General features: G+C 45.4%; 2 protein-coding genes across 6 annotated transcripts in view; both read right to left on the bottom strand.

Moving 5' to 3' along the window:
* Window positions 1–332: 332 nt before the first annotated feature.
* Window positions 333–20777, bottom strand: LOC149305840 (ribosome quality control complex subunit TCF25-like). Of its 2 annotated transcripts, XM_089539780.1 has the most exons (18): window positions 20521–20772; window positions 17943–18107; window positions 16454–16528; window positions 15964–16097; window positions 15228–15293; window positions 13258–13340; window positions 12555–12685; window positions 9328–9427; window positions 8225–8318; window positions 7121–7213; window positions 6632–6737; window positions 4565–4724; window positions 3178–3265; window positions 2665–2823; window positions 1932–2022; window positions 1638–1717; window positions 1019–1091; window positions 333–580 (listed from the first exon to the last, which is right to left on the bottom strand). In XM_089539780.1, exons 1-18 carry the CDS (start codon window positions 20695–20697, stop codon window positions 416–418), a joined length of 2040 nt encoding a protein of 679 aa, XP_089395906.1. In that variant the 5' UTR covers window positions 20698–20772; the 3' UTR covers window positions 333–415. The 2 variants fall into 2 exon arrangements, with proteins under 2 accessions (XP_089395906.1, XP_089395907.1); XM_089539781.1 differs by lacking the exon at window positions 16454–16528 and having other exon boundaries at window positions 20521–20777.
* Window positions 20778–24407: 3630 nt separating this feature from the next.
* SPIRE2 (spire type actin nucleation factor 2) overlaps window positions 24408–25825 on the bottom strand; it is a 32438-nt gene continuing 31020 nt past the window's right edge. For all 4 annotated transcript variants that reach the window (XM_089539653.1, XM_089539656.1, XM_089539655.1 and 1 more), the window contains one exon: window positions 24408–25822. In XM_089539653.1, the coding sequence (XP_089395779.1) occupies window positions 25615–25822 (208 nt within the window). In that variant the 3' untranslated portion in view covers window positions 24408–25614. The remainder of the gene's footprint in view (window positions 25823–25825) is intronic.

Below are 25825 nucleotides of genomic sequence, written 5' to 3'. Positions count from 1 at the left end.
ACACCACTGGCTATGTTGGCTGGGGCTGCTGGGAGCTGCAGTCCAGCAACATCTAGAGGACTACAGGATTCCTACTTGTGCAATTTTCAGAGGAAAAAGACTGTTCTAGAGCTCCAGTTTGACTTCTAACAAGAAGAAACATTACTTTTTGGGGACCGCTCATGCCAGAACCTTGGAAGGCAGGTGCAGACTGGACACTTCAGGGTGTTGTGGTCCCAGATGGCAACTCTTTCAAACTCTGCTTCCTCTTTGTCCAAGAATGGAACCTTTGCCCCTCTTTCTGATGCGTCATGTTTAAGTGTGTATAAGGTAGGCACCAAGAGGCCCTGATCGTCTGCTAATGAACCTTTATTTTATGGCAAGGAAGATCACATGGGGAGGGGGCAGAGAAGAGGCGAGCCCTAAGATGAGGGGCTCAGTCCCACTCTCCCGCATCCCCCTCAGGGTTGTCGTCTCGTGGCGGCTCCTGGAACTGGATGTTTGCCAGCATATCCCGCATGGCCGCCATGAGCCGATTCACGCCCTGGTTCAGATTCTGTCCAGCGCCTGGGCCTTCCTCTCCACCGGCTCCATTTTCTCCCTGAAACACAGTGTGGGATTTATTCTTTTAAAATTGGCAAAAAGTAGGGAGGAGAACAAAGACTAAGCCGCAGGACTAAGAACCCTAGTTCCCGCAGGTGGCGGTAGATCTAGAGAATAAATGTGGCCAGGAAACTGGTGCAAATGGTCAACTTGTTCCCCCCCAAAGTGGTTTTATAATAAAAACTGCCACCTCTTCTTCCTTCTGCTTTCTGCATCATAGCCTGAGAAAGCTGGACACTAGCCAGTGGCTTTGGGGATCAAGGGCCAGGAGAACCCAACCAGGCACTATGTCCTGACAAAGAAGAAGGGAAACCCAGAATGCTCAAAAGAGACTTCTCAGAATTTCCTGAGGGGAAAGGAGAAGGGAAACTGGATCTCTGGATGTCTGAAATCCACACCAATTACATGCAGGGCAGCTCTTTCTGACTCGTCCTACCTGCAAGTTGAAGTTTGGCAACAGAGAACGAAAGAAGAGGGATAAAGTGCTTTCGTTGGATGGGTGAGAGGACCTAGAAAGGAGAGCAGAGGGAGAGAAAGTCACAAATGGATTTGAAATTTTACTGTTTGTGATTTATTGCCTTTTGTACCCAGTTCCCCCTCTCCGCTCTCTGTGGCCAAGAAGGGGAGTGGCCTCTGCATTTTAGGAAAGACAAAACAATACCAGGAGTGTGAGTGACTACATTGGCTAAGTTAAAAGTGGGACCATGGCTTAGAGGAACAGTGTACAGCCTGCAGCAAGTCCAGACCTGTCCCCACCATTAAAAGAAGTTGCAGGGGATGAGAAAGACCCTGAAGGAAGGGCTGCTGTTAATCAAAGCAGATGATATTAACAGGTCAGAGGAACCCACATTCTGACTCCCTGGTCTCAGGCAACCTCTTTTATAGCTCTCAATATGAACCATGCTGAAAAGATAAGAGACATCTGGACCACAACCGTATGGGGTCATTTGTGGGATTAAAAGTTAGCAATGTTCAACCTTCTGTCCTTGGCTAGCACAGACAAAACTCAGTAACAGAAGCACACAGAGTGGGTGACAAAAGCAGAGAACATCTACCTTTCTGGCCTTGTGTAAGAAACGATGGAGTCCAGTGGTGGGAGAGGATCAAACCCCATGATAGGCAGGGAGGTCACTTCCTTGGGAAGGAAAAGGGGAGAGTCCATGGTCAAAGGTTAGGGTCTCCTTTTATGTTATAGCCTTTACCCTTCAAGCCAGCCAAAAGTGCTTCCAATGCAGCTTTCAAAAAGAAAATTGATAGTTTAAAGTGTATATCTGCCCAGGAATTGAGATCTGGGGGCAATTCACTGGGAGAGGACATGGGACACTACTTGCTCCAGCTGCAGTCCTCACCGGAGGCAATGCCGCTGTTGCTTCCCGGATCTCCGAAAGGATCACGTGGCGGTAGACGTTCCTGGGAGCATTCTGGTATCTCACTTTTCGCCTAAGGGAGAGAAAGGGAGCTAGACAGTGACCACTCTGGAGAAGGCTAGGACACGCAAGAGTCAGAGCCATGTCCCCTGACCTTCCTTTTAGCAAAGACCTCTGTAGAAGCAACCCAGACTTAGAGAACCAGTGGGATAGACAACTTGGCTAGCTTGGAAAAAGGAATGAGTATCCTCCCACAACAAATTACTTGGCATATATATGAAGTATCTTAAGAAAGTTAATTTTTGGAGTATGATATCCAGAATTCCCCCGCCAGCATGGCCACCGGGCATTGCTGTTCAAGAAAAGCAATGCACCCAAGCTCTGGCATTAATAGTGCAGCTTGCAATCACTCTGGCTGGGGGGGGGGGGGGATTCTGGAAACAGCAGTCCAAAAAGGTAACTTTCCTAAATTGTGAACCAAACCTCAAGCACAATCCCATCAACTGTTTTTTCCCCTGTCCTCAGTGGTAAATGTTTTCTTCCATTCCTTAGTGCATGGGAGTGAATAGCAGAAGTCAACAGGATATTATTATTATTATTATTATTATTATTATTATTATTATTATTATTACAAGCAGATCACAGTTGGGGGGTATTCAGTTATGTTGGTTCCCCCAATGTCAATCAAGCAGAGAAAATCCTACGCCAGGCTCACTTCTGTTCCGCCTCTTCCAGCGCTGGGTCCTTGGAGTCCACTCTCCTCAGCACTTCGTGAACGTTTGTCTCCAGCCAGGCCATGACAGATGGATCCTTCCAGAAGGAATGGGTTCTCCCAAGGTAGAGGGAGACCAGCTGGTTGAGAGCAGGAGGAGAACTGCGGGGAAAAGCCAGCATTTGTGACTGGCCGCTTAAAGGCAGCACTTTACCAGTTCTGGATTCTTCGTAATTGTTATATATAAATATCATATTTATTGGTACTGTGACTCCAACAGCAGCCATATCAGCAACAAATCTTCTGCCCTCAGTGTCAAACACCTTGACATATGACCCCCATCATTGAAATGACCTATCCCATATAGTCACTGCCATATTCACAAGTCTCACTAGGGCCCCAATTTGATACCAAGACAGTGCTGGCCTCTTTTCGAGCCCACTAATGCCTTGTTTCTCTCAAAATCCCTGAGTTCCTGCTATCCAAAAAGGCACTCCCCTGCCCTATGCTCCTGACCTTAACTGGGCCTCCAATCCGAAGTATGAGTGGGCGGCCACCATGGCATCCGGTTGCACACTGCAGCGATCCAGCAACGGCATCAGAACTGAAACAGGAATGACGTGAGAGAGCGAAATTTGTCAGATTTTGGGTTCAAGAGTGGAAGCACAGTGAATTAAAGACAGCAGTATAAGGACACACTTCCAGTCCAGATGTCTGCTTCCCTTTTAAGCAATCAGGCACTGAAGTAAACATAAACCTTAACATTTATAGCTGTCCTAGAAAATTTACTTAGCGTCAGCATACAACAATGCACAGCAAAACAGAGGAAGATATTGAAGGTATATTAGCTGATCATGAGAGAGCAGTTGTTAGGGAAAATTACCAAGCAACCATCAAGTAAAAACTATCCAAGTCGAAACTTTTAATTGGGGGGGGGGGGGGGGGAATTAAAATGTGAGAGGGAATTTTAAAAAGTGGCTGTGTGTTTAGAGGTGATGTGTTCCTCACAAAGCACCTCACTCAGAACCTGTTTGCGATAGGAAGGATCACAAGCAATGAGGCTTGGCCAAAGGGCCACAGTTCTGCTGCAAAGGCTGAAGAGTCCCCTTTCTGTCTTCCAATTTCAGGAAGGGGATTGTCGGTTGTGCCTAAACATCAGCAAATGTTTTCATTCCATTAAAAAAAACATGGAGAAATTAGAACTGTGAAGACTCATAAAAATGAAACACAAAGTCAGGCAAAGAAAGTGTTTTTCTCATTTTTTCCAAAGCCCTTCCTCCCAGGAAAAATGGAGGGGGGGGGGGGGAAGAATTACATATTACTTCTTTTAAAAGTGATGAATAATATGCTTAAGGCAAGATGTATGCCTAGTTATTGCCCAACAATCATTTCTAAAAACTACGTAAGAGAAAGATTTTTATGTAATATTATGGACAGTATCAGATGATTACAATCCCTAGTCTTGAAATCCTGACCTTAGTTTTATTACCAGAATGAGTGCATTATGTGTCCTTGCCACGATGGAGAACTAGTAGAGACAAAATAAAATTGTCTTTACTAATCTTGGTGGAATCTCCTGATTTTTATTGGATAGTTTTTGCCCACTCCTAAAACTGGGAGGGACAATGAAGGTTTCAGCCTGTCCTACCTGCAATGCTGTGGGGGACAAACATGGCCCACGTACCATTCTTAATTCTTCCTGAGCAGAAGCACCTGAAGACCAGTCAAAGACAGTCCAAGCCAGGAACAGGAATCGCATGCCTCTCCAGATGTTCTTGGACTATGATTCCCAGCATTCCTTACTGTTGGCTACTCTAACTGAGGCTACTGGTAGTTTAGTTCAACAACATCAAGTTTTACACCTGTATACCCATCTTTGAAGCTTTCACACCGCTACACTCACCACTAGGAAACATGATCAGCGCCTGCTGGATGAGGCTGGCTGCTCTTTCGTGAGCTTGGCTTAGCTCCACTTCAGGGACATCCTCCTGCTGGCTCAGAAAGAAATATGCCAATGGTACTGAGAAGGCAAAGTTTGGGAGCTGGGAGAGATTCCGATGACCCTAAGAGGAGACACAGGGTGAGGGTGGGGAGAGGGTGAGAAGCCATACAGAATCAAGCTCACAAACTGGCCTGTTTCTTGAGGGTTCTCCTATGGCTTATAGTTCCAGAGAATCTGAGAATGGTCAGGGGATGGGCATTGGAAGGACTTCCCAAATGGACAACAACAGGAACTTCACCAACCTTTGAGGGCTGGACTGGCACTGAGTGGCTGAGCACCGCTTTTGCACCACCTGAAAACTCTGACAGCTGTCGCCAGTCAGAGTTAACTGCATGAGGCTAGATAGATTCATACCTCCAACCCATTAGGAAACAGCTCTGTCTTCTCTATAAATTTCTTCTGTTCTTTGCCCTTACTGGCACCTGGACTTCCTTACTGTCTTTTTCCTCCCCTCTTCATCCTTTTGTTTTGTTCCTATTATGCTGCGAGCCAGGGCTGGGTGAAGAGTAGACCCCCAAGGGCATGGGGTACCTCCATCTATCGTCTATCATCATCTATCATCATACCAGTTTTGTCATGATGATGTGACTCAAGTTACCTTACAAACCAGTTATTAAAGCTAATGCAGATTAAAAACTGACAAAAAACATTGTGTGTGTGTGTGTTTATCTTTTCTGATCTAGCAAGATTCTCCTGATATCTTTGAAAATGGTAGACTGACATCTTCTCAGCCTGCTTCCACCAATATATTTTCTTTATCGCCCTAGGCATCAGGGATGGAAAGGGAAACAGAAAGAATCTTCAGGGAGGCTGAGCAGATATCATGCCTGCCATTTTCAACTGCGTTAAGAACATCTATTTATATGAGATCTAAAGTCTCTCTAGCACAGGTCCAGACCAACAAGATGTCTCCAAAAAGCCCCACGATGGATGGCAGCTCTTTCCCCTTGCTGCTCTCCACCATAAATGGAATTTGGAGACACAGTAACTCAATTGCTGCCTCAATACTTGCAGTCCAACTGCAAAACAGAAACCAAGCCTGGCTTGACTCCAGGATTAAGACTCCAGGAGCACAGAGTTCAGACCCCCTTGGTCAGGCATGGAAATGCACTGGGTGACCTTGGACAAGTCACATTCTTCTCTCCACCTCAGAGCAAGGCCATGCTTGCAAGAATCCTGCCAAGAAAACCCCAAGAGAGGTCACCACAAACTGGAGTGGACGTGAAGGTATGTAACAACAGTTTAAGAGATAAACAGTCCCACCAACCAGGGCAAATAAGAAGTTCTGATCATGCTCACAATAGCTTCTCCAAGTGTGAAGTCGAACGCTTTCATGGCTGGCATCCATAGTTTTTTGTGGGTTTTTCGTGCTATGTGGCCATGTTCTAGAAGAGTTTCTTCCTGATGTTTCGCCAGCCACAGATGCTGGCGAAACATCAGGAAGAAACTCTTCTAGAACATGGCCACACAGCATGAAAAACCCACAAAAAGCTTCCCCAAGGATTCAGGAGTGGGCAACCTCAGGTGGTTGGGGGCCACATTCTACCCAGCTGAAACAGCTACAAGTGAAGCAGGGAGAAGGTCACTCTTGACTTTGCATAAAATAAAGGGGATAAATTGCTAAAAATTGGAGTTGGAGCAGTGTCTTGTTTTAGTAGAAAAGTACACACACACACACTGAAAAGTTTCTGGAGGCATAATTTTCCTATTGTGTGAGCAAAAAATATTTTAGGGTGATGGAAGGGGCTCCAATGAGACACAGAAACAGCCCTGGGGGCACGTAGGATCCCTACCCCAATTTATGGTCTGATACAGGGAGTTTGAAATGCTATTTGTTTCTGGGGAGTCAGCAAGACTGGATTGGACCCTCCAGCACAACCCAGCATACCCAAACTGCCCAGACCTCATGTGGCTTGCCCCCTTGACCCTTTGCCCATCTCCTGCCAGGGCTCCCCACTGGCAGCTCACCTCCCACTCGCAGAACAAGCGGGTCAGGAAGGTGTACTCTCTCGCTCGGAGAGACAGCAAATCGATGATCAGCAGCATGCACAGCGGGTCATTCTCTGGATCAAGACTTCGGTGACCGAGGGGGGGGGGGGAGGTTGGGGAAGAAAAATAAATTTAACAAGAAATAAGTAAGGCTTGTTACAAAACTGATGAACAGAGAAAAGTGCATGAGACTTTTTGCTTGCCTCAGGCCTGGCCAACAACATGCGCACATTTTTTCTGTGCCGAGGGGCTGATTCAGTCAAAAGATCACCGTAAAAGAAATTAACTATCTCTTGGAAAAATATTTTTTAAAAAAATCCTTTAGCTGCACAACGTAGAGCTTGGCAATGTACGAAATACATAACCCTGACCAATAGAGACAAGGGGGACGGGTGTGTTGGCCACTTCTACCCCCATGCTTTCCCCTGGGCCCAAAAGACATACAGAGTCCAGAACTGGTTGCTTTACCTCAGAGTAAGTTTGCAGAACTCCAGGGCAGTGCGAGGACAACCTCTCCTCTCCAGGAAAACCATGTGCTTGAAGAGAGCCAGATAAAAGGCTCTGCAAGGGGCACCAAAGAAAGAAACAACTCACTGTTAATGTTTTAGACATAAAGAAAGGAGGCATAAACTGGGGATCCCCACAAAAACCTAAGATTAAGTAGGTGGCTGTGAAGCATAGTACAAGTGGTCTGAACTTGTATCTTGGCTTCTGGAAAGAAACATATCCTAGGAGCTTGGAAAAGCTTTGCTGGCTGGTTGTTCTAGGAGTTGTAGTCTAAAAAATGAACTTTTCCAGGCTGTGCTCAAAATAGGAGCTCAAGCAACTTTTACCTTCAGGCTAGAAGCTTCCAGGAGCTATGTTCCCCAAAAGTAACTTTTCCAAGCTCTCATGCTGAGGGAGGACTTCTTTCTTGGCCTCCTTGTGGTTTTGGTGACTGAGGAATTCACCTCAGACTGATGTTTTCAGCCCCCCAAAGTAACTTTTCCAAGCTCTGCCCAACATGAAAACTCTGTGTTCCTCTCCTTCATTTGCTGGTACCAGAGAGGCCATTTTGAAAATTATGGTCCAAAACAGTAACTTTCTCAAGTTCTGCTCAACCTGAGAGCTCCAGATATTACCTTCCCCTTTGGAAAATGAAAGATTCTGGGAGTTGTAGTCTGAAATAGTAACTTTTCCATGCTCTGCTCAGCACCAGAACCTCAGCGACTACTCTCCTTTTCACCTTTACTTGCTAATGAATTCTGGGAGTTGTAGTTTGTTTACTATATTTATATCCCATCTTTCTCCCAAATGGGATTCAAAAAAGTAATTTTACCATGCTCTTTTCAGTACACCTTTCCCTATACTCAGGAAGTGGAGTTCTCTCTCTCTTGTAAGAAAGTGTACACTTTTTTGTGCATTCTTTATTTTCAAAGTAGCTACAGCTACTACCCTCCACTCAATTGTTGTTGGCTGGGGGATACTGGGGGTTGAAGTCTGAAACATTAACATTTCCAAGTTCAGCTCTGTTCTGGAGCTCCAGGTGTAGCCAGGCTTGCTTCCCCAAGACAACTGACGGGGGGCTTTTACCTGTTCTCCGGCCTCCGGTAGTCCAGCTGGCAGGTCCCACTGGTGAGGCTGAACATAGGGTGGAAGGCGCATTCCAGGATGTGGAGAGCCCTCTCTGGAAAAGAAGGTGCCAGAAGGAAGCCTCGCTGAGTCCCCACCCAGAGCCTTTGATGCACTTAGCATCTTTATAAAGTAACATTTCTGCCTAAAGGAACCCGAGGTGACGTATTAACTTTAAACACATATCACAAGACAAGGCAAGAAATAGAGATTTAATTTAGGGGGGAAAGGGAACCCTCCAAAAGTTAAGATCAACACCATTAGCTGCTTTCTCTGCAATCACACTGCTTTTCTCAGACAGCCCACCAGTTTGCTAGACCGAGGGAGCCCTGAGGGAAGAATCCTAGGGAGGTTTGGCCTGGCCAGTGAATGCCAGTGCATAAGAGGGCCTTACTTTCTCCCTTGTAGCCCCAGAGGCAGAACACAAACCACACCTCAGCAGATGTATGACTTATTTACTGAAATACTTCTAACCCATCTATCAATGAAAACTATTTTCATCAACATTAAAGCCACATTCTATTACAACAGGGGTGGGAATCATGCGGTCCTCTAGCAATGATGGCTGCACTGCAACTCCCAGCATTCTTCACCACTGGCTAGTAGGGCTGATGGGAGTGGCACTCCAACAACGCTTGAAAAGTTGTTTGATTCTCAACCCTACATTACAGGCTAGACAGAAGGAAGGAAAAAAGGTCTTCCGCTGTCAACTGAGAGTCAGTGGGGAAACTTGCTGAAATTAACAAGGTACAGAACTCCAAAGACAAGATGCCACAACAGAGCAGGCCCTCCCTTGTGCTGTCACTTAAGGCTGGCTGGAGAGAAGGAAGTTTGGATGGGACTTCACAATCCAAACTCAGGTCCCTAGGAAAGAGTCTCTTTTTCTAAAACTATTTTCTTTCTCTTTCAGGTCCAGCAGGTGCTCTCAGTCACCTCCCTGTTACAAGCATGGATCTGTCTGGGCTCCCAACTCCTTTGGAGGAGATCCATAATGCAAGGAGAAGATCACACAAGCAGTGCCTGGTGGCAGTGGGTATCAACCTTAGTGGGACCTTGCCTCTTACCAACCAGGTCTCTGGCCATCTCCTGGTCTTCCTGCATCCGACACACATCGCTGAGCTGCAGGAGCGAGTCCACGTGCGAAGGGTTCATCTGCAGCAAAAGCTGTCAGCAGAGAAAACAAAGCTGGTGAGAGCTTCCTGAGGCCTCCCTACCCTCCTACTCTGGCTTGCAGAAAAACTTTTTTTTTTGAGAGGGATTTTGAGGAGGCAGGAAAGTGCAAGGTAGGGAGAGAAAAGGCACAGAGGACTGGCACATTTCTGGGAGTGCTGCATAGAAGTCACACCTTCCTTGCATTCCTTTCACCTACGCATGTAGCGGAAGAAGTATTCAGAGAAACTCAAATTCACCAGTCAGAAGCAAGTAGCAAAAGGAGGTCTGGTTAGCTGCTGTTGTGCTTTAATCTCCTGAATAACTTTCCAGCCTTTCTTTTCAGAGAGTGACTGAGTGTTAAGAAAAATAAGTGCTGGTGACCTGTAGTTCCCTCTTCCCACCTGGTTTTTAAGGTCTGGCCTTCAGCTGCCATACATCTTTCCTTCCAATACTCCTTTCCGTAATGTAGGAGTATGGCAAGGTATGGCCCACCATTCTCGTTTTGTTCACTGCCTTGGGAGCCCATGTGGGCTGGGAGGCAATAGTGAAATACCGTAAAACAAATGCGGCCCCTTGAACAGATGTGAAAAATTCTTTATAAAGGCTGCCTTCCCAGCATTTCAACCCTAAAATCTACCTTCTTTGGCACCCTGTACAACTAATGCAGCTCACAGGCCTTCCGTCTATCATTTGTGTATCTCTATCTTGTGTTTCCTTTGTTGCCACTAGTTTAAGAGAAGTCTGTCACACGGTTGTTTCCGTGCATTTTTCATTGATCCAGATAAAGAACATCTCATAAAAAGAACAAGCTACATAACACACACGTTATAAAAGAAAGCAATTGTTCGCTAGAGACAAACCATCTGTGAACTTTAAACATTTGCTTTTAAAATGCTCTCAACTAGCCTGAGGCCAACACTTGGTGGAGCTTAATACAGTCATGTCAAATTTGCAGAAATTTCCTCTGATTACATGCAGATTTTATGACCCTGTTCCCTCACCCTTTCAATCACCTACATATCCAAAGATCTCAAAAGCTGACATGCACTTTGGTAAATTTTTGGTGGGCTCAGAAAGGGCACTCCCACAATATAGATTGCAACGTATGTGTTATGGCCAACATAGTATTCCCCCACCCCACTCCTGTGTTTACAGATAGTACCAACTGCAGTCCTTCAAGCAGGAGGGGGATAAGATTGTTCACCAGCTCCACTGTTTTCCTGGCTTGCCACCAAAGGACAACCAAAGGCTGAACTCAATAGACATTTAGTCTGACCATGACCTGTGGTGCTATCCAGCTCTCATTGCTGTGATGGCGTGTCTCATCCCAATTGACCAAGCTGGAAAGTTTCTATAACTGCCCGTCCTGACTTGGCTTGTGGGTTTGTTTGGCAAGCCAAAAATAGCCTTAGTCAGTAGCAGATTCCACGCCCGGGCTTCCAGAGAGTGAGGAGTAGGCCAAGCATGAGGCTGGTTGGGACAAAGGCTGCTCTATCTGACAAACACTTTCAAAGCACCACTTTTGCCCTTATCAGAAAGTAGGAGGGAGAAGGGAGGGTCGGGGTCTCTCCAAAACGTCAATGTCCCGATTATGCTAATATTAGGCAACGAACATCTTCTGTCGTTTGCCTGCTTTTGTGTGTGCCAGCAAAGTTGATGCTTGGCTTAACCCATTTGGACATGCTCAATCAAAGCCTCAAAGCAGTGTCTGTTCTGCTAAGTACCAAGAAAAATTAGGCATTTCTTCCTTCAAAGCAGGAGAAAGTTTATAAATAGCCACAGTAGCCTGTGCGAATGCTGATTTTTAAGATACATGGTGCTTTTCCCCACCCCGCACAGCCTACACTCCCCACTAAGGGTGATGTCAATACAGGAAAGGGGTACTTAGCTAGAGGCTCCCCTCGTAGAACAGAGCCTGGAGAAGTTACTTTTTTGGACTAACTCCCAGCATCTCCCAGCCAATGGCAGCATGACCACTTTCCTAAGTCATTTTTATAGGACATTTTTTGAACCATTTGGTTAGGAATGTTTCATGTTTTGTGCCATTCTTATCCATCCAGTGTCTTTTCTACCAGCTTTCTCCAAACTCTGAGATGGGTCCCTTCAGCCCTGCAACACCAAAAGCCACAAGTGTTTTATGACCTCTGGGTTAACATCAGTGCCATGGGAATTCTGTCTCCCCACTGAGCCAAAAATAAAATAAAATGTAATTGTTGCTCTCTGCTTTTCAGTCTACTCTGACTCATGCTGACCCTATCCTAGAATTTTCTTGGCAAAATTTGTTCAGAGGGGTGGCCACTAGCTTCCTCTGAAGCTGAGAGAGTGTGACTTGTCCAAGGTCACCCAGTGGGTTCCATGGCTGAGCAGGGATTTGAACCCTGGACTGCACAGGCCACCACTCAAACCATACTGGCTCGCCTCTGAGCAACAAAACAAGTTTTTATCCAGGAAGCCCAGAGTACGTTTGTTCTGCATCAACAAACATTCCCCCCCATCCTGAAATGCAAGTTCATTTTAGAAGAAAATATAGTGCCTGTTAAAACTATCTAATTCATTGCCTTGGGATGTTATGATGACTCCAACATAAATAGCTTTTGGAAAAACAGCTACATGAAAACATGGGTGGAGGCATTATTTGTGAGTATTTAAGATCCGCATGATCAAAGAGAACTGCAGCAAATATTGGCATTCACTTTCCTCCTCTGCCACACCCAAAGTCCCAAACTCTGATTTATAGAAAAATGTCTGAAGCTGCCCTGCATGGTCATTAAGTGGTGAGCAGGCAGTATCACAGAAGCATCTGGCTGTGTCCTCATAGCCGGATGTGAAATTATGACATCAGTACAAAGAACTATCAGGTCCTCTGGAAACACAGCCAGATGGGCCTGAGATCTTGCCTGCTCACCACAAAAGCACAGAATGGGTGTGTGGGGTGACCTTAAAGGCTTTTCAGTAAATTCAAGGGCATATGGCTTAGCCAAGCAGAGCCAAACAGGATTGCAGCCAGTATGCCCTGCTAACTAAACCACTGGTCTGGCTCTCCTTGAGGATCATGGAGACCAAGGCTTAACTAGAGAGAAAGCAGCTGTAAGTGTTGTTGGTGGCATATAACCCTTGCACCAGGTCCTCAAGAACCTACCACAAGATTGTTGGGGTCCATGGACTCCACGGCATCCAAGAACTTGAACTGTACTTGCTGGTATTCTCGGTGGTGCTCAAAGGCAAAGTGCTGTATCCCCCGCTTGGTCTCCAGCAGTGCCATAGAAATACCTAGATAACAAGGGGAGAAAAAAAGTGCCATGGAAACTAGAAGATGATGGCCATCATTCCCTGCTTGTCACAGGGATTCCTGCTGCTTTGCAATCCATATCTTGAAAACAAAGGTGATGATCTAGGTGGGTAAGCTCCTGCTTCCAGGAAACCCCCCCTCCCTGCACTGGGCCATCTACCCAAAGGGAAAGCAGAGTATCGGGAAGAAATCCACTTCCTGATTTATTATTCAAATACAGACTAAGCACACTTCTTTTTAAACAGTTTAAAAACTAAATACAGGACATGCCAGAGCAGCCACTCCGGATATTAAGAACCAAAGACTATATAAAACAATGTAGTCTTAGCTACCTCTTACATACCCAAGAGGGGTAAGGTCGGAGCTAAACTTGGGCACCACTACAGAAAATGTCCTGTTCTGTGTACACATCAACCTAGCATCTTGAAGTGGTTGGACAAGCAACATGCAAGGGCCTCTGCTCAGGAGCTCACATTTCAGGCAGGCTTGTAACTCAGACTTTGAAGCCAAATGAGGTAGCATAGCACTTGTGGGACCTGGGCAGACCACTCACCTGTTTTGCTGTGGCGTGGCCAAGTGCTCTTTGGAACTGTGAGCCAGGTGCTGCGGATGTGCTGCCGCTGCCGCTGCCGTGGCCTGGAAAAGAAAAAGAAAGTGGGGTAAAAACATCTCAAAAGCTGCACTCATATACCTCCATCCTATTCTTTATGCTCAGCATGGATGGAGCAGTCCTGGCTGGCCTAAAACCAGCATTGGCAGCAATCAGGCTTCCAAAGAGAATACAATCCATAATTGCGTATCACATCTGAGAAGGCCCTCTCCTGCATTCTCCCACAGTGTACTGACCTCACTGGTGGGACACAGAAGGCCCCCAAAGGAGACCTCAACCCTTGGGAAGGCACTCTCGCAAGTATGGGGGTCCCAAGTCCTTTAAGGCTTAATTTGTCCGTGAGAGGACATCAGAGGTGGAAAAGTTACTTGTCTGGACTACAACCTCCAGAATCCCTTGACCAGCATAGCTATTGGTCCTGCTGGTTGAGACATTTTGGGGGTTGTAGTCCTCAAAAACCTCTTCTTCCAGCTGTGGAGAAAATAACATTCAAAAGCAGAGCTCAAAATGCGTGCAAAAAAGACAGCCCACACACATCCAAGACTCCTACCAATTCAGGATAAGAATTGACATGTGAAAGCTGGAGAAGAGGCAAGAGAGGAATGGTCTTTAATACGGCACTTTCACTGACTTTTCATACCAAATCCTGCTCCCATGAGAATGTGTCGCGTCCCTCTTGCTTTCTTGGACTTGTGTGGCACTATTCTGTCTTTAGCTTTCTTTGAGAAATTCTGACTGGGCATACTGTACTCAAAAGAGCTATGCAATCATGGTTCAAAGCCACCACAGTCTGCTTATTTTAACCACATTCGAATGACCTATAAGGATGAATGCACATCCAGGACTCTCATGTTCACAGCCTGGCAAAAGGGCCACAAGCGTAAATGTAAAAAAAAAACAGAACAAAAAACAGGGCCTATTTCTAAGGAGATACTGATGCTTTTGTATTAAAAAGATTCCCTTTCAGTGCTTAGTGACTTCCTAGCTCTCTGCCATGTCTCTCTCCTAGCTCAAAGATGGCCTAGCTTTCATAGGGCGGAAAAATGAAATGCACAGATATAGGATGGGGGACACCTGGCTGAACAAGACTACATGTGAAAGGGATCTAGGAGTCCAAGTAGACCATAAGTTGAACATAAGTCAACAGTGCGATGCGGCAGCTAACAAGGCCAATGCGATTTTAGGCTGCATCAATAGAAGTATAGTGTCTAGATCAAAGGAAGTAATAGTGCCACTATATTCTGCTTTGGTCAGGCCCCACCTGGAATATTGTGTCCAGTTCTGGGCACCACAATTCAGAAAGGACATTGAGAAAGTGCAGCGTGCCCAAAGGAGGACCACCAAAATGGTGAAGGGTTTGGAAACCATGCCCTATGAGGAACGACTTAGGGAGCTGGGGATGTTTAGCCTGGAGAACAGAAGGTTAAGCGGTGATATGATAGCCCTGTTTAAATATTTGAAGGGATGTCATGTTGAGGAGGGAGCAAGCTTGTTTTCTGCTGCTCCAGAGACTAGGACCCGGAGCAATGGATGCAAGCTACAGGAAAAGAGATTCCACCTCAACATTAGGAGGAACTTCCTGACAGTAAGGGCTGTTCGACAGTGGAACAAATTCCCTCAGAGTGTAGTGGAGTCTCCTTCCTTAGAGGTCTTCAAGCAGAGGCTGAATCATAGAATCGTAGAGCTGGAAGAGACCGCAAGGGCCATCCAGCCATCTGTTGGGGATACTTTGATTGTGATTTCCTGCATGGCAGGGGGTTGGACTGGATGGCCATTGCGGTCTCTTCCAACTCTATGATTCTATGATTCACAATTCTTCAGTCTTAGCAATGTGCTGAAATGTGCGTTTTCACAGCACAATAGCAAGGCAGTTTTGGTTTCCCACCTATCTTGCTTTCCAAGCTTGAACCCACCTGTGATCTCCAAGAACTGCTCGGGCCCCAAAATATCTCTTCAGCTCAGTTTCTGGATTCAAGTTCCTGGAAAAGTTGTAATACAAATCCATCTTATTATTTATTTATTAACAATACATTATTTACAAAAGTGCCACCAGCACACTTGAAGGAAGGAGACTGGCTCTCAAGCCCGAGGCACTTACAGGATAAAGCAGGGGTGGGCAGAGTAGAGCTGCTCAGGTGTTGTTGAACATCATCTCCCAGCAGCCCTACTAGTCAGTATAACCAATACTGAGAATGCTGGGAGTTGCAGTCCAACAACACTTTGTGGCAGCACAAAGTGCTGTTGTGGTCAACAGAAGAAGTGGGGAGGGGAGAGGGCAGTGGGGCAGACAGAGGACAAGCATATTTTTTGAGCTATGTGCCTTAAAAGTATTGGCTGCCTCTTTGAACTGCTTTATTGTATTTTGACTGCCTATTACACTTATCAGAGAACCTTCTCCCAGTGGCTTCTCTCAGTCTGTGGAACTCCCCTAGGGAGGCTGAAATGGCGGCCTCCTTGTTGCCACTTCTGTCAGTTTTGTTGATTTTGTTCAATTTTGTTGATTTTTACCTTTTGTCTTTTAACTGATTTTTAAATAGTGTCAATGCAATATACTGAATCAGCATCCAGCTATCTTCGTGAGCACAGGCGAAGTGGTTTTTGAATGGGATGGCGCAAAAGAACTGACTAGTGCAATAAGAGCCATCTTACCTGTGCTCTACATACAGCAGAGGCCGGCTGTCTGTGAACACTCTGCTTTGGCTCTGGCATGATGGTCCATCAGAATTCTCAATTCTCACTAGGATGCTCTCGATGTCTTCTGCATCCTCTTCCTCTCCAGGGCACTGTGTCAAAACACAGAAACTAGCACAAAAGAACCCTATTTTGTCACATTCAGTCCACACTAAAGGAGCTTAACTAAACTGGGCCAGGACCAGCTGCTGAACCATGTCCTTTCCCAGGTCTCATCATTTCAACCATTCAGCAGCTCTCTTTGTTTCTTCCACTGCAGGAACCTGCAGTGAATGGAGCATAAACTTTCTCCTGTTTCGAGAGTTGGTGTTAGTCGAATGGTTCTCAGGAATGGGACACTGCTCTAGCGCTCCTCTTTACCTATGTATGGCCTTTCCTTCTTTTCTCTTTCCCAAAAGCACAGCCCTTCCTTCTCCATATCTAAACCCCAAACCTGGTGCAAACTTACTGGAGTCTCACCCGATGCATTCTTCTTGTTCTTTTTTTTCTTCTTTTTCTTGCGCGATTTATTATTTGGAATAGGCTTTAAAAAAATCAAAATGAACAGCACCAATGATGCATATGGGTTGCAACATCTAGTCAAAAGGACAGCATTAGCAGTACTATAAACAATATATAATTAGGCCCAAAAAACCTAATTTAAAATACATTACACTACAAGGGGAACAAGTATAGTATGGTTGGAAGTACTCCAGAGCTCTGTCTCCACCCCGTGGCATAACAATGAAACAACAAGAAGTGGATGGCACTTCCATCCCTGAAAAGATGTCTTCTGGATCCTTTCAGGGATGCATCTGCACCTGAATGCAAAAAAATTTCTAGGCAGGGCTCACAACTGAATCCACCTCATACTTTTATAGTTCATTCCCCAGGGACATGACTAAACAGCATCCCTTTTAAACATCTAAAGTAGAGCTTCCCACTCTTTTGAGTGCCTGTATGTTATTGGACTACAACTGCTCGGCTCTCTCAATGTTGGCCATGCAAGTTCAACAACATTCCGGGGTTTATGGCCTAAGGCACCCTTTGCCAAACTAGCATCCGTGTGTGTAATTATAATTCCTATCATTTCCAACCACAATGGCCAGATTCTGCTGCCTGGGGACGGTGGCAGTTGCATTCCAATGCATCTGAAGGATGCTAGGTTGGGGAAAGCCAGTCCATCTATTGTACTGTTGCTCAGAGCTTTTGTCAGTCACAGCTATCGTGAAAATGTGTTAATTTTTCTCTCATTGTCAGCTGCCTTTGGAGCCACTGTCAGACAGAAAAGAGTGATAAATAGATTTTAAATTTGAAAAACAGCAACACAAAAAATAAAGATTTACAAGCTGAGAATTCTTGGTAAGTTCATCCTTGGGAGCAGACCAAAAGCACTATTCAATATCCAATTGTAAAAGACAACAATCTGTACCGTTATCCTAATCTTTAACCCCCTCCACCCCAAAACTGAAGAGAAAAGAAGCAATCTTCATAATTACAGATAATGGTGCAAACATTAAAGTCTGTTCATTCCTTGACTCTCACATTCTTCTACACATATGTACGGTCTTTGTTTGTTTTGGCAACTGGATGCAACATTGCAGCATGTCTAAGAACCTGAGATCAGTTCCAAGGAATCCGAGGCATGTCTGGCTTGCTATCTCCAGAACAGAGTCTGCACAAACACACTCACACTATATCACAGAATCATAGAGCTGAAAGAGACCCCAATGGCCATCCAGCCCAGTCCCCTTCAGCCATGCAGGAAGACATCATCCAAGACAGATAGCCATCCAGCCTCTGCTTAAAAACCTCCTAAGGAGGAGCCTCCATCACACTCTGAGGGAGTGTGTATGAAGGAGAACTAAGAAGAGCTCTCAACCTTTTTAGGGACATTCAGTGCCCTATTCACACTGTTGTGTCTCCTAACAGGGTATTTTTATATGCAACATACTCACTGTTTGGTCCAACTGCTCATTCTCTCCTCCTCCTCCTCTCTGCTTGTCACTCTCCAGATTTCCAGGTTCCTCCTCTTGGTTCTCTCTGTCACCTTCCTCTTGCAATCTGCAGCCATCTTTCTCCTCTTTGGACGCTAGATCATCTTCTAGTTCTGCGTTGGTTATCTGTGCAAGTTTTTAAAAAATCAACAAAGTCCAGCACATAGGGCAGGTTTCTCAACCATTTGCTGGCATAAACGCAAAGACTGCATTAGATAAATAAGGCAAATATATGGATCCATTCATCCAACAGAGGGAAAGGCCATTGCTCACAGACAGGCAAGTCATGTTTGGCACATAGGACAGGGGTAGGAATTGTGGGACTCTCCAGCTACTCTTGCGCTGTGCAGCCTTCATCAGCCTTAAGCCTTCTATACAGTAGAAATAATGCAGTTATAATGCAGTTGGAGCCACAGCTCCAACCTAAAGAATCCTGGGATTTGTAGTTTGGTGGGGACACCAGTCCTCTTTGGCAGAGAAGGCTGAAGATACTGTACAACTACAGATCCCAGGATTCTGTAGGATGGAGCTGCAGCACTCAAAAACTGTGTCAAACTACATTGTTTAGTCTGTTTTTAACACAAGTATATTTCATGTGATTTTATATTATATTTTTATATTGTGTATATTTCACGTGATTTCTGTTTTAGAACTGGGAATGGGGGTGGGGGTGGTAGGTCTAGGGTTTGATTTTTTAACTCTATTGTAATTTGTTGTATTTTATTGTTGTAACCTGCCCAGATTCTTCATGATTGGGCGGGCTAGAAATAAATCTATTATTATTATTATTATTATTCTATATAGACATTTTAATTTTTGAATTTTATAATACTTTTAAAGGGTTTTTTTTAATCTGTGAGCCGCCTTGAGTCCCTCCAGGAAGAAAGGCGGGATAGAAATGCAATGAATACATAAATGAACTCAGTAGACTGACACCCCTCTGACTGCCTTGGCTCCATCCTACAGAACCCTGGGATGTGTACCATACATACTCAGCTATAAGCCGACCTCATGTATAAGTCGAGGGCAGGTTTGGATTTGGATATGACCCATGGATATAAGTTGAGGGTAAAACCTAGGATCTAAAGGATGAAGCAAAGCAAAACAATGTCAAAGACCTTCTGAAGTTCCAGCAGACATAATTCTCTTAAGGCTGGATGGATGAGAGAGTCGAGGGGATTGGTGCTTCACATATTATGCTCTTGCTTTTCACCAGGAGATGGTTCCTTCTTTTAAATAAGAATTAAGATACAGTATTTACATAAGCCGACTCAGCTTTTTAGGGTTGACTTATCAACCCTAAATTTCTAGACTTATACGTGAGTATATACAGTGGTTTTATTGCAGATACTTCAGGGAAGACAATCCAGTGAGACCAGAAGTGAATGGAAGTTCAGCAGTTTTTATTAGCTGCCTTTTGGTTTCAGAGGAATATTTTCCCAAAGTCTGAAGCCCCGAACATAGATGTATTTTTATACATGCATTTGGTGGTCCCTATGCAGAGTACCATGCATCTGTGGACAAGTTTCCATAGGGACCCCCAAATGCAGTGTCTGAAGACGGATCAAGGAACAGGAGAGACACTGCAGCCAGAAAAACCAGCCGTCGCAGAACATGTTAGAAACCATCCTGGGCATAAAATGCTGTTTGAAAAGACTGACATTCTGGACCAGGGCAACAACTGTCAGGTCCGTATGCCCAGGGAAGCCACTGGACTCCACAAACCCCTGGACAACAACTCCGACAGGAAAGAAGAAACCCTGAAAGTGAACAAGGTTTGGCTCCCAGTCCTGAAAAAGACCAAAAGCAAGCCCCAGCAAATGCAAAGGAAAAGCACCCAGGGTTAATGGGGTTTCCATCCCAGCAGACCATGGATCATTACGTCAATAGACACTCTATAGGCCTTGCCATTCAGCTGCAGAACAACACACAGGTTCACATGGCTTCCTCTCAACCAACAGTATATAGACCCCACTCTCTTCCATGCCAGCGTTCTCTGAAGTTGCCAAAGCCACAGCTACTGGCAAAACCTCAAGAATAAACCTTTCCAGAAATTGGCCTCAGAGCCTGAAACCCCCCCAAAGCTATGGCTGCCGGCCATGAAAGCCTCCGGCTTCAGAGGACGGAGGAGGCTCATGGCCAGAAGCTGCGTTTTGTCAGGCTGGAGTTCTGCGGAAAGAGGGTCCTGAATCCTGTAGGAAATGCTTTGGGGCTTTGTTGACAGAGTTTACGTCCCCTGGGCTTGACAAGGCTTCTTCTTCCGGAACCAGAACTGCACCGAAGTCCCGGGGCCTTGGGGCTTGGGGCTCTGGGGCGTGCTCTTGGAGAGCGCCTTCCTGGCGTTTCTCAGCATCTGTGGCTGCCATCTTCAGAAGGGAGAACAAGGCCTTTCTCCGAAGAGGCCAGAGCCACAGCTGCTGAGAAACGCCAGGCATGAACTCTTCCAGAACGGCCTCAGAGCCCGAAAGGCCCGCAACAAAGCCATAGACCTTCGGTTCACAGAAAGAGGCGGCTCCCTCAGGGCAGAGGCGGCCCTCACCAGCTCGAAGAGGTTGGCCACCCGCCGACTCTGAGGCAGAGACGACGCCTCCTCCTCCTCCTCTCCTTCTTCTCCATCGGTCCCCCTCCGAGGCGAAGGCAGCGGCCTCGGTTCCTCCTCCGGCAGCGCCTGGCCCTTCGACGCCCCTCTCAGGCGCCTCAGAGCCCGACGCGACATCGCTCACGTCTTTGTATCCGCCCGAGACGCCAAAGGCAGCGGACCGGAAGCCGGCTGGAGGACCCGAGAGAGAGCAGGAAAAGAGGGAAAAGACCTCTCTATCTCTCTCTCTCTGTGGCGACCACTTCCGGTCTGTTGTCTCGGCGCATGCGCGCTGCGGAACCAAAGCCACGGCCTTCAGCGGCCCTGAAACCGTCCTCATTTGGCGCCTGCGCACTTGCGCGAACTAAGACCCTTCTATTTCTCCCCCGCAGTGCGCATGCGCAGAAGCAACTTGGGCTTGCTTCTATATCTGTATGTACAGATCTTATATTGGATCATTTAAACTTTATCATATATATATATATATATACACACACACACACACAGAGACATCCAGTCTCTCTCTCTCTCTCTCTCCCTATATATATATATATATATATATGTATTTCCAAACTTTTGCGTTTATATATTTTTAAACTGTATGCTTTAAATTTTAAAAAAATATATAAACATAAAAGCTGGGAGATATATATATATATATATATATAGAGAGAGAGAGAGAGAGAGAATTTTTGTTTTTAATTTCATAGAGTGTTAAATCTTTTATTTATACCTTTATTACAGGTTGGATCTCCTTTATCCAAAATGCTCAAGACCTCTCTCTCATATATATATATATATATATATATATATATATATATATATATAGTCTTTGAATGTATTTTTAATATTTGTAATATTTATTGTTTTTAATTTCATAGATTTTGTTTTTTAAATCTTTTCTTTATACTTTTATTACGGGTTGGACCTCCCTTATCCAAAATGCTTAAGACCTATATATATTACACACATATATGCAGTCTTTGAAGGTATTGCTAATATTTGCAATGTTTAATCTTTTAGTGGAGGCAGCATTTCTCAGACAACCTTGCAGCAATCCAGGCCCCAGGGCCTGACTCTGCCCTCCTTGCCCTCCTTTTTTCTTCCCAGCCTTTCAGAAAGAATCAAGTAAGCCTTTTTATGAAGAGAAAGAGAGTCAGCAGCTCAGGTTCACTTTACATCTTTATTTACAATCCTTTACAGTACAGGCTGCATATAAAACACTGGCTGCCTGCAGGAGGAGGATGGCGCAGAGGATGTGTAAGAAAGAGCGGGAGGCAAGGAGACCTCCTTCCTTCCTTCCTTCCTTCCTTCCTTCCTTCCTTCCTTCCTTCCATTTAATCCAGCAATGAATTATTTTGGAAACAGTGAGAGGCCCCATAAGGCATGGTAAAGTTTGGAGGTATTTCAGGCAGTGAAATGTTGGGCAAGCGGATTGGCACAAAGAGCAACGCGGGTAGCGGCAAAAGAGCATTGCCAGTTCATACAACCCGATTCCCTGCCTGTTCCTCAGCCCAAAGGAAGACCTTGCTTTGAAAAATGACCTGCACAACCTTGACCAGAGCTTGGAAAAGATAATACCTTTCAGACCTGATTTTTATTTGGGTTTCTTTGCAGCTTCCAGGATCTGAAGAGATCTCTCTTCCAACCTCTGATCTGATGTTGTAATGTTTTAATATACATTGAGTCTCTCTTATCTAAAATGCTTGGGACAGAAGTGGTTTGGATTTTGGAGTACCTCTATTTGCATAGAGATACCTCTTGAGGATGGGACCCAAGTCTAAACACTAAATTCATTTATGTTTGCTATATTCCTTATACCTTATGAATGCCGTTTTATACAGTATTTTAAAATAATTTTGTGCGTGAAACAAAGTTTGTGTATGCTGAACCAGTCCCCCAATGAATAAAGTTTTGGGTTTGGGAGTATTTTGGATGTTGGGGTTCTGGGTAAGAGAGACACATCTTGTATCACTCCTTCCTCCTACAGGATCCTGGGATTTCAATACTAACTTATGAAGCTCTGAGTGCCAGAATACCATAGGATGGGACCATAGCAGTTAAAGTGGCATGAAAGGACTATAATTGTGCAATATGAAAAAGATTATAGTCCAACCCACCCCCTAAAAGTCCAAAGGTTCTGCACCCCATTCCCTTCCAACCTTTCCCAGAGTCTGAGGTCTCTGCATCATGTGCAGATGTTCCCACATGGACTCAACATTTAATTTCCACATTGCTTATTTGCATGCCCCAGCTGTGGACCTGTAGGTATAGGCTGCACATGTGTTATAAAGCATCTATTGCATTTAACCGTGTGTGTTTAGCAATGTGCAATTTGCAAATATTTTAATATACAAGATATTGGGGTGTTATATATACAAAGCTTAGGGAGGCGGTTTATTCCCACAAAGCAAGGAATGAAGACAGGCCCCAAGGCTGGCGGAAGATTAACAGCCAATGGTGATACTCTGTTGTTCCTTTACTTCTCTGAACCCAGTAAATGGTTCATTGTTAAAGGTTGTGGAAGACTACAAGCCATTAAGGAGTTTGGGACTTATTCTGTGCAAGAAACGTATGCAGGGTAGTTCTTGAACAGAAAACAGCATTTTCTGCACAGAAAACAACACAGAAGTAGTACTGAACTGCAAAAATTCTACATTCTTGACAACTTTCCTGCAGCAAAGAGGAAAACTGTACAATTATTTATTCTTCCCTGCCAGAGGATATATTTGTTTTCTCATGCCTTGGGTATATGAAGACTTTTTTTGTCTCCCTTGCAGAGGGACATTTAGCCTGCTTTCTGCCCTGCTCTCCTCCACGGTTGTCAACTCTGGCAAAAGTAAAGACTGGAAGATGATGGGAGGAAATGTTTCCTGGCAGTAGGGTCCCTCTTCCATCTGCTGGGGAACAGTTGGACCTGCCTCTGTTGGTCTAAATGTGCTAATTTGGAGTTCCTTTGCAAAGTTAAACCTTCAAAGAGTATGCCATTTTTCAAGGAAACTTTCCAGAAGGGAACCGTAGTATTTAAAATCTCAGGGTCTGGCAGAGGAATCTCAGGGTGAGAGCACTGTCCTGGAAAGTGCATGCCTACATATTTCCCCCATTTGTTATAGTCGTGTTTTTTTGAGTGGCACACTCTGCAAAATATGGTTGATGCTTAAGACATCCTGCCTAATGACATCACTGGGGCTGGCCCTTATGACATCACCAGGCCTCTCCCTTTCCCTTATGACATCACAAGGTCTCAGGTGTTGGACCTGAAATCTCAGGGCAGCCATTAATCCTGACTTGTCAATCCTAGCTGCCCAGCTTCCACTTGTTGTGTGCCTTTGAGTCATTTCTGACTTTAACCACCCTGTCATAAGGTTGTCTTGGCAGGATTTGTCCAGAGGGAGTGTGCCTTTGCCTTCCTCTGAGGCTGAGAGAGTGTGACTTTGCCCATGGTCACCCAGTGGGCTTCTATGGCCAAGCTAGGATTTGAACTCTGGTCTCCAGAGTCATAGTCCTACATTCAAACCACTGCGCCACGCTGGCTCTCATCAGCTTCCACTACAAAATCTCCAATCAGTTATGAATTAGGGAAGAAACTGATGAAATTACCTTTGGAGATTATAGGGAACAACAGCAGAGCTTGGAAATGTTAGTTTTGGAAGACTACAACCCACAACTTGGAGATGTCGTTTTTTTAGACTGCAACTGTCTGTATTCCATTGGCCATGCTGGCCAGGGGATACTTGCAGATGCTGTCCAAAAAATAACTTGTCCCCAATTGCAGCCTATTACTCCACCTTTGCGGTTCCCTGCTCCAGGAGACCCAACATACAGGAATGGTTCACTTTTCATTTAAATGCTTACAAAATAAATGAGGTATTTTATTACATGTTGTACCGTACACATAAAAGAGCATCCTTAATTTGCAGAGGGCAAGGCGGGTGGGTGGAACCTCCCTCTCAAATCTTAACCAAACTGTAAATGTCTAACCAGGTTTTAAAAAGCACATCCGTCTGCCAGGAGAAAGGCAGATAAAGAGGGGACACCCAAAAGGGAAAAGAGAGGGGGGGGGGAGAAAAGGCAGACCCTCAAAAAATTAAATAGAATTGGCAAGCAAAGGCATGACTTCTTTGGATATCTCAAGAGGACAAGCCTTGGCAGAGCTTCATTTGCAGGGCACAGAAAAATTGCTTTGGGGGGCACTACAAATCCCAGACTCCCCCAACTAGTTATGAACATAGATGTGGGGAATCTGGCTAGGGGAATTATGGCAGCTATAGTATGCTCTGGCTAGTCCATCTGGGAAGGAAGAGGAAATAAGCTAGGCACGTTTAGGGTAAGGTTTGCTTTCTTGGGTTCTTTTCTACATCGCACAATTCAAGCACTTCGGTCCCAACTTTAACTGCTGAGGCTGCATCCTACCAAATGCTGAGAGTTGTAATCTGGGGGAGGCACTTGCAGAGAATTCCTAGCATCCTTTCCCAAACTATAAATCCCAAGCTTCTATCGGATGAAGCCATGGCCGTTAAAGTAGAGTCAAAGTGCTAGAAATGTGTCGTGTGAAAGATATTTCGTCCCCTTAGTGGCTGGTTCTGTTCCCTTGTCTAAAATGCGGTGGGGTCTTCTCCTTACCTTGTTCCCTTTTTCTTGCTTGCTTGAAATCCAAAGAGAGTGGGCAATGGGGTGGGCACGAGGGAGGGCGAATTTGCTTTTTCTCTGAGTAAATGCAGCCTGTGAGTGGATCCAGCAATGGATCCGTAGGTAATAAATACAGAGTGTCTACAGTATGTATATATGTACACCGACATACACGCAGATGCAGGCAGGAGGCATTCGTAGAAGGCAAAAGGGCGTGGGAAACGGGGATGCTGGATGTCGTAGTAGTAAGCCGAGAGGTTGGTGATCTACTGTGAGGAGTCCAGGCAAGGCTAGCAGGGCTTCCTCTGCCCCCCGAAGATAATGTGGAGACTCCCATCTCTGGTGCCTTGGAGGCAGAAGGAAAACCATCTGCAAAAGGCCAGGTGTGGATAGGGAGATGTGTTGCTCCAGATCTGGCACCGGGGTCTAGCTGGAAGGGATGTAGAGGGATTGCGTCTTGCGGCTCCTCCGGCACGGTGTGGTGTTCAAGATGTCCACGCTCTTCCGGCTGGAGCTGACCACATCCGTGACAAACCCGGAGCAGTCGGAGCAAACGTCCTTGAGCACTGAACCATGGGCGTAAATGTAGGGGAACTCTTCCTCCACGCTCCGCCAGCAGGTGCCCTGCAAGGAGCTG

This window comes from Sceloporus occidentalis, unplaced genomic scaffold (assembly GCF_023333645.1).
Source record: "Sceloporus occidentalis isolate IW3139 unplaced genomic scaffold, rSceOcc1.0.p SCAF_10, whole genome shotgun sequence".
Taxonomy (NCBI): domain Eukaryota; kingdom Metazoa; phylum Chordata; class Lepidosauria; order Squamata; family Phrynosomatidae; genus Sceloporus; species Sceloporus occidentalis.
Note: the sequence above shows the minus strand (reverse complement) of the source record. Positions and strands in the feature narration are given on the sequence as shown.

Excerpts from the sequence above, each read along its gene's own strand:
- LOC149305840 (XM_089539780.1), bottom strand. The coding sequence starts at position 20,697 with ATGTCGCGTCGGGCTCTGAGGCGCCTGAGAGGGGCGTCGAAGGGCCAG. Across the intron at positions 16,529-17,942 it reads ATGAGCAGTTGGACCAAACA|CCTATTCCAAATAATAAATC; the intron begins GTGAGTATGTTG and ends ATTTTTTTAAAG. Across the intron at positions 3,266-4,564 it reads GCTGATCATGTTTCCTAGTG|TTCTGATGCCGTTGCTGGAT; the intron begins GTGAGTGTAGCG and ends TTCCTGTTTCAG.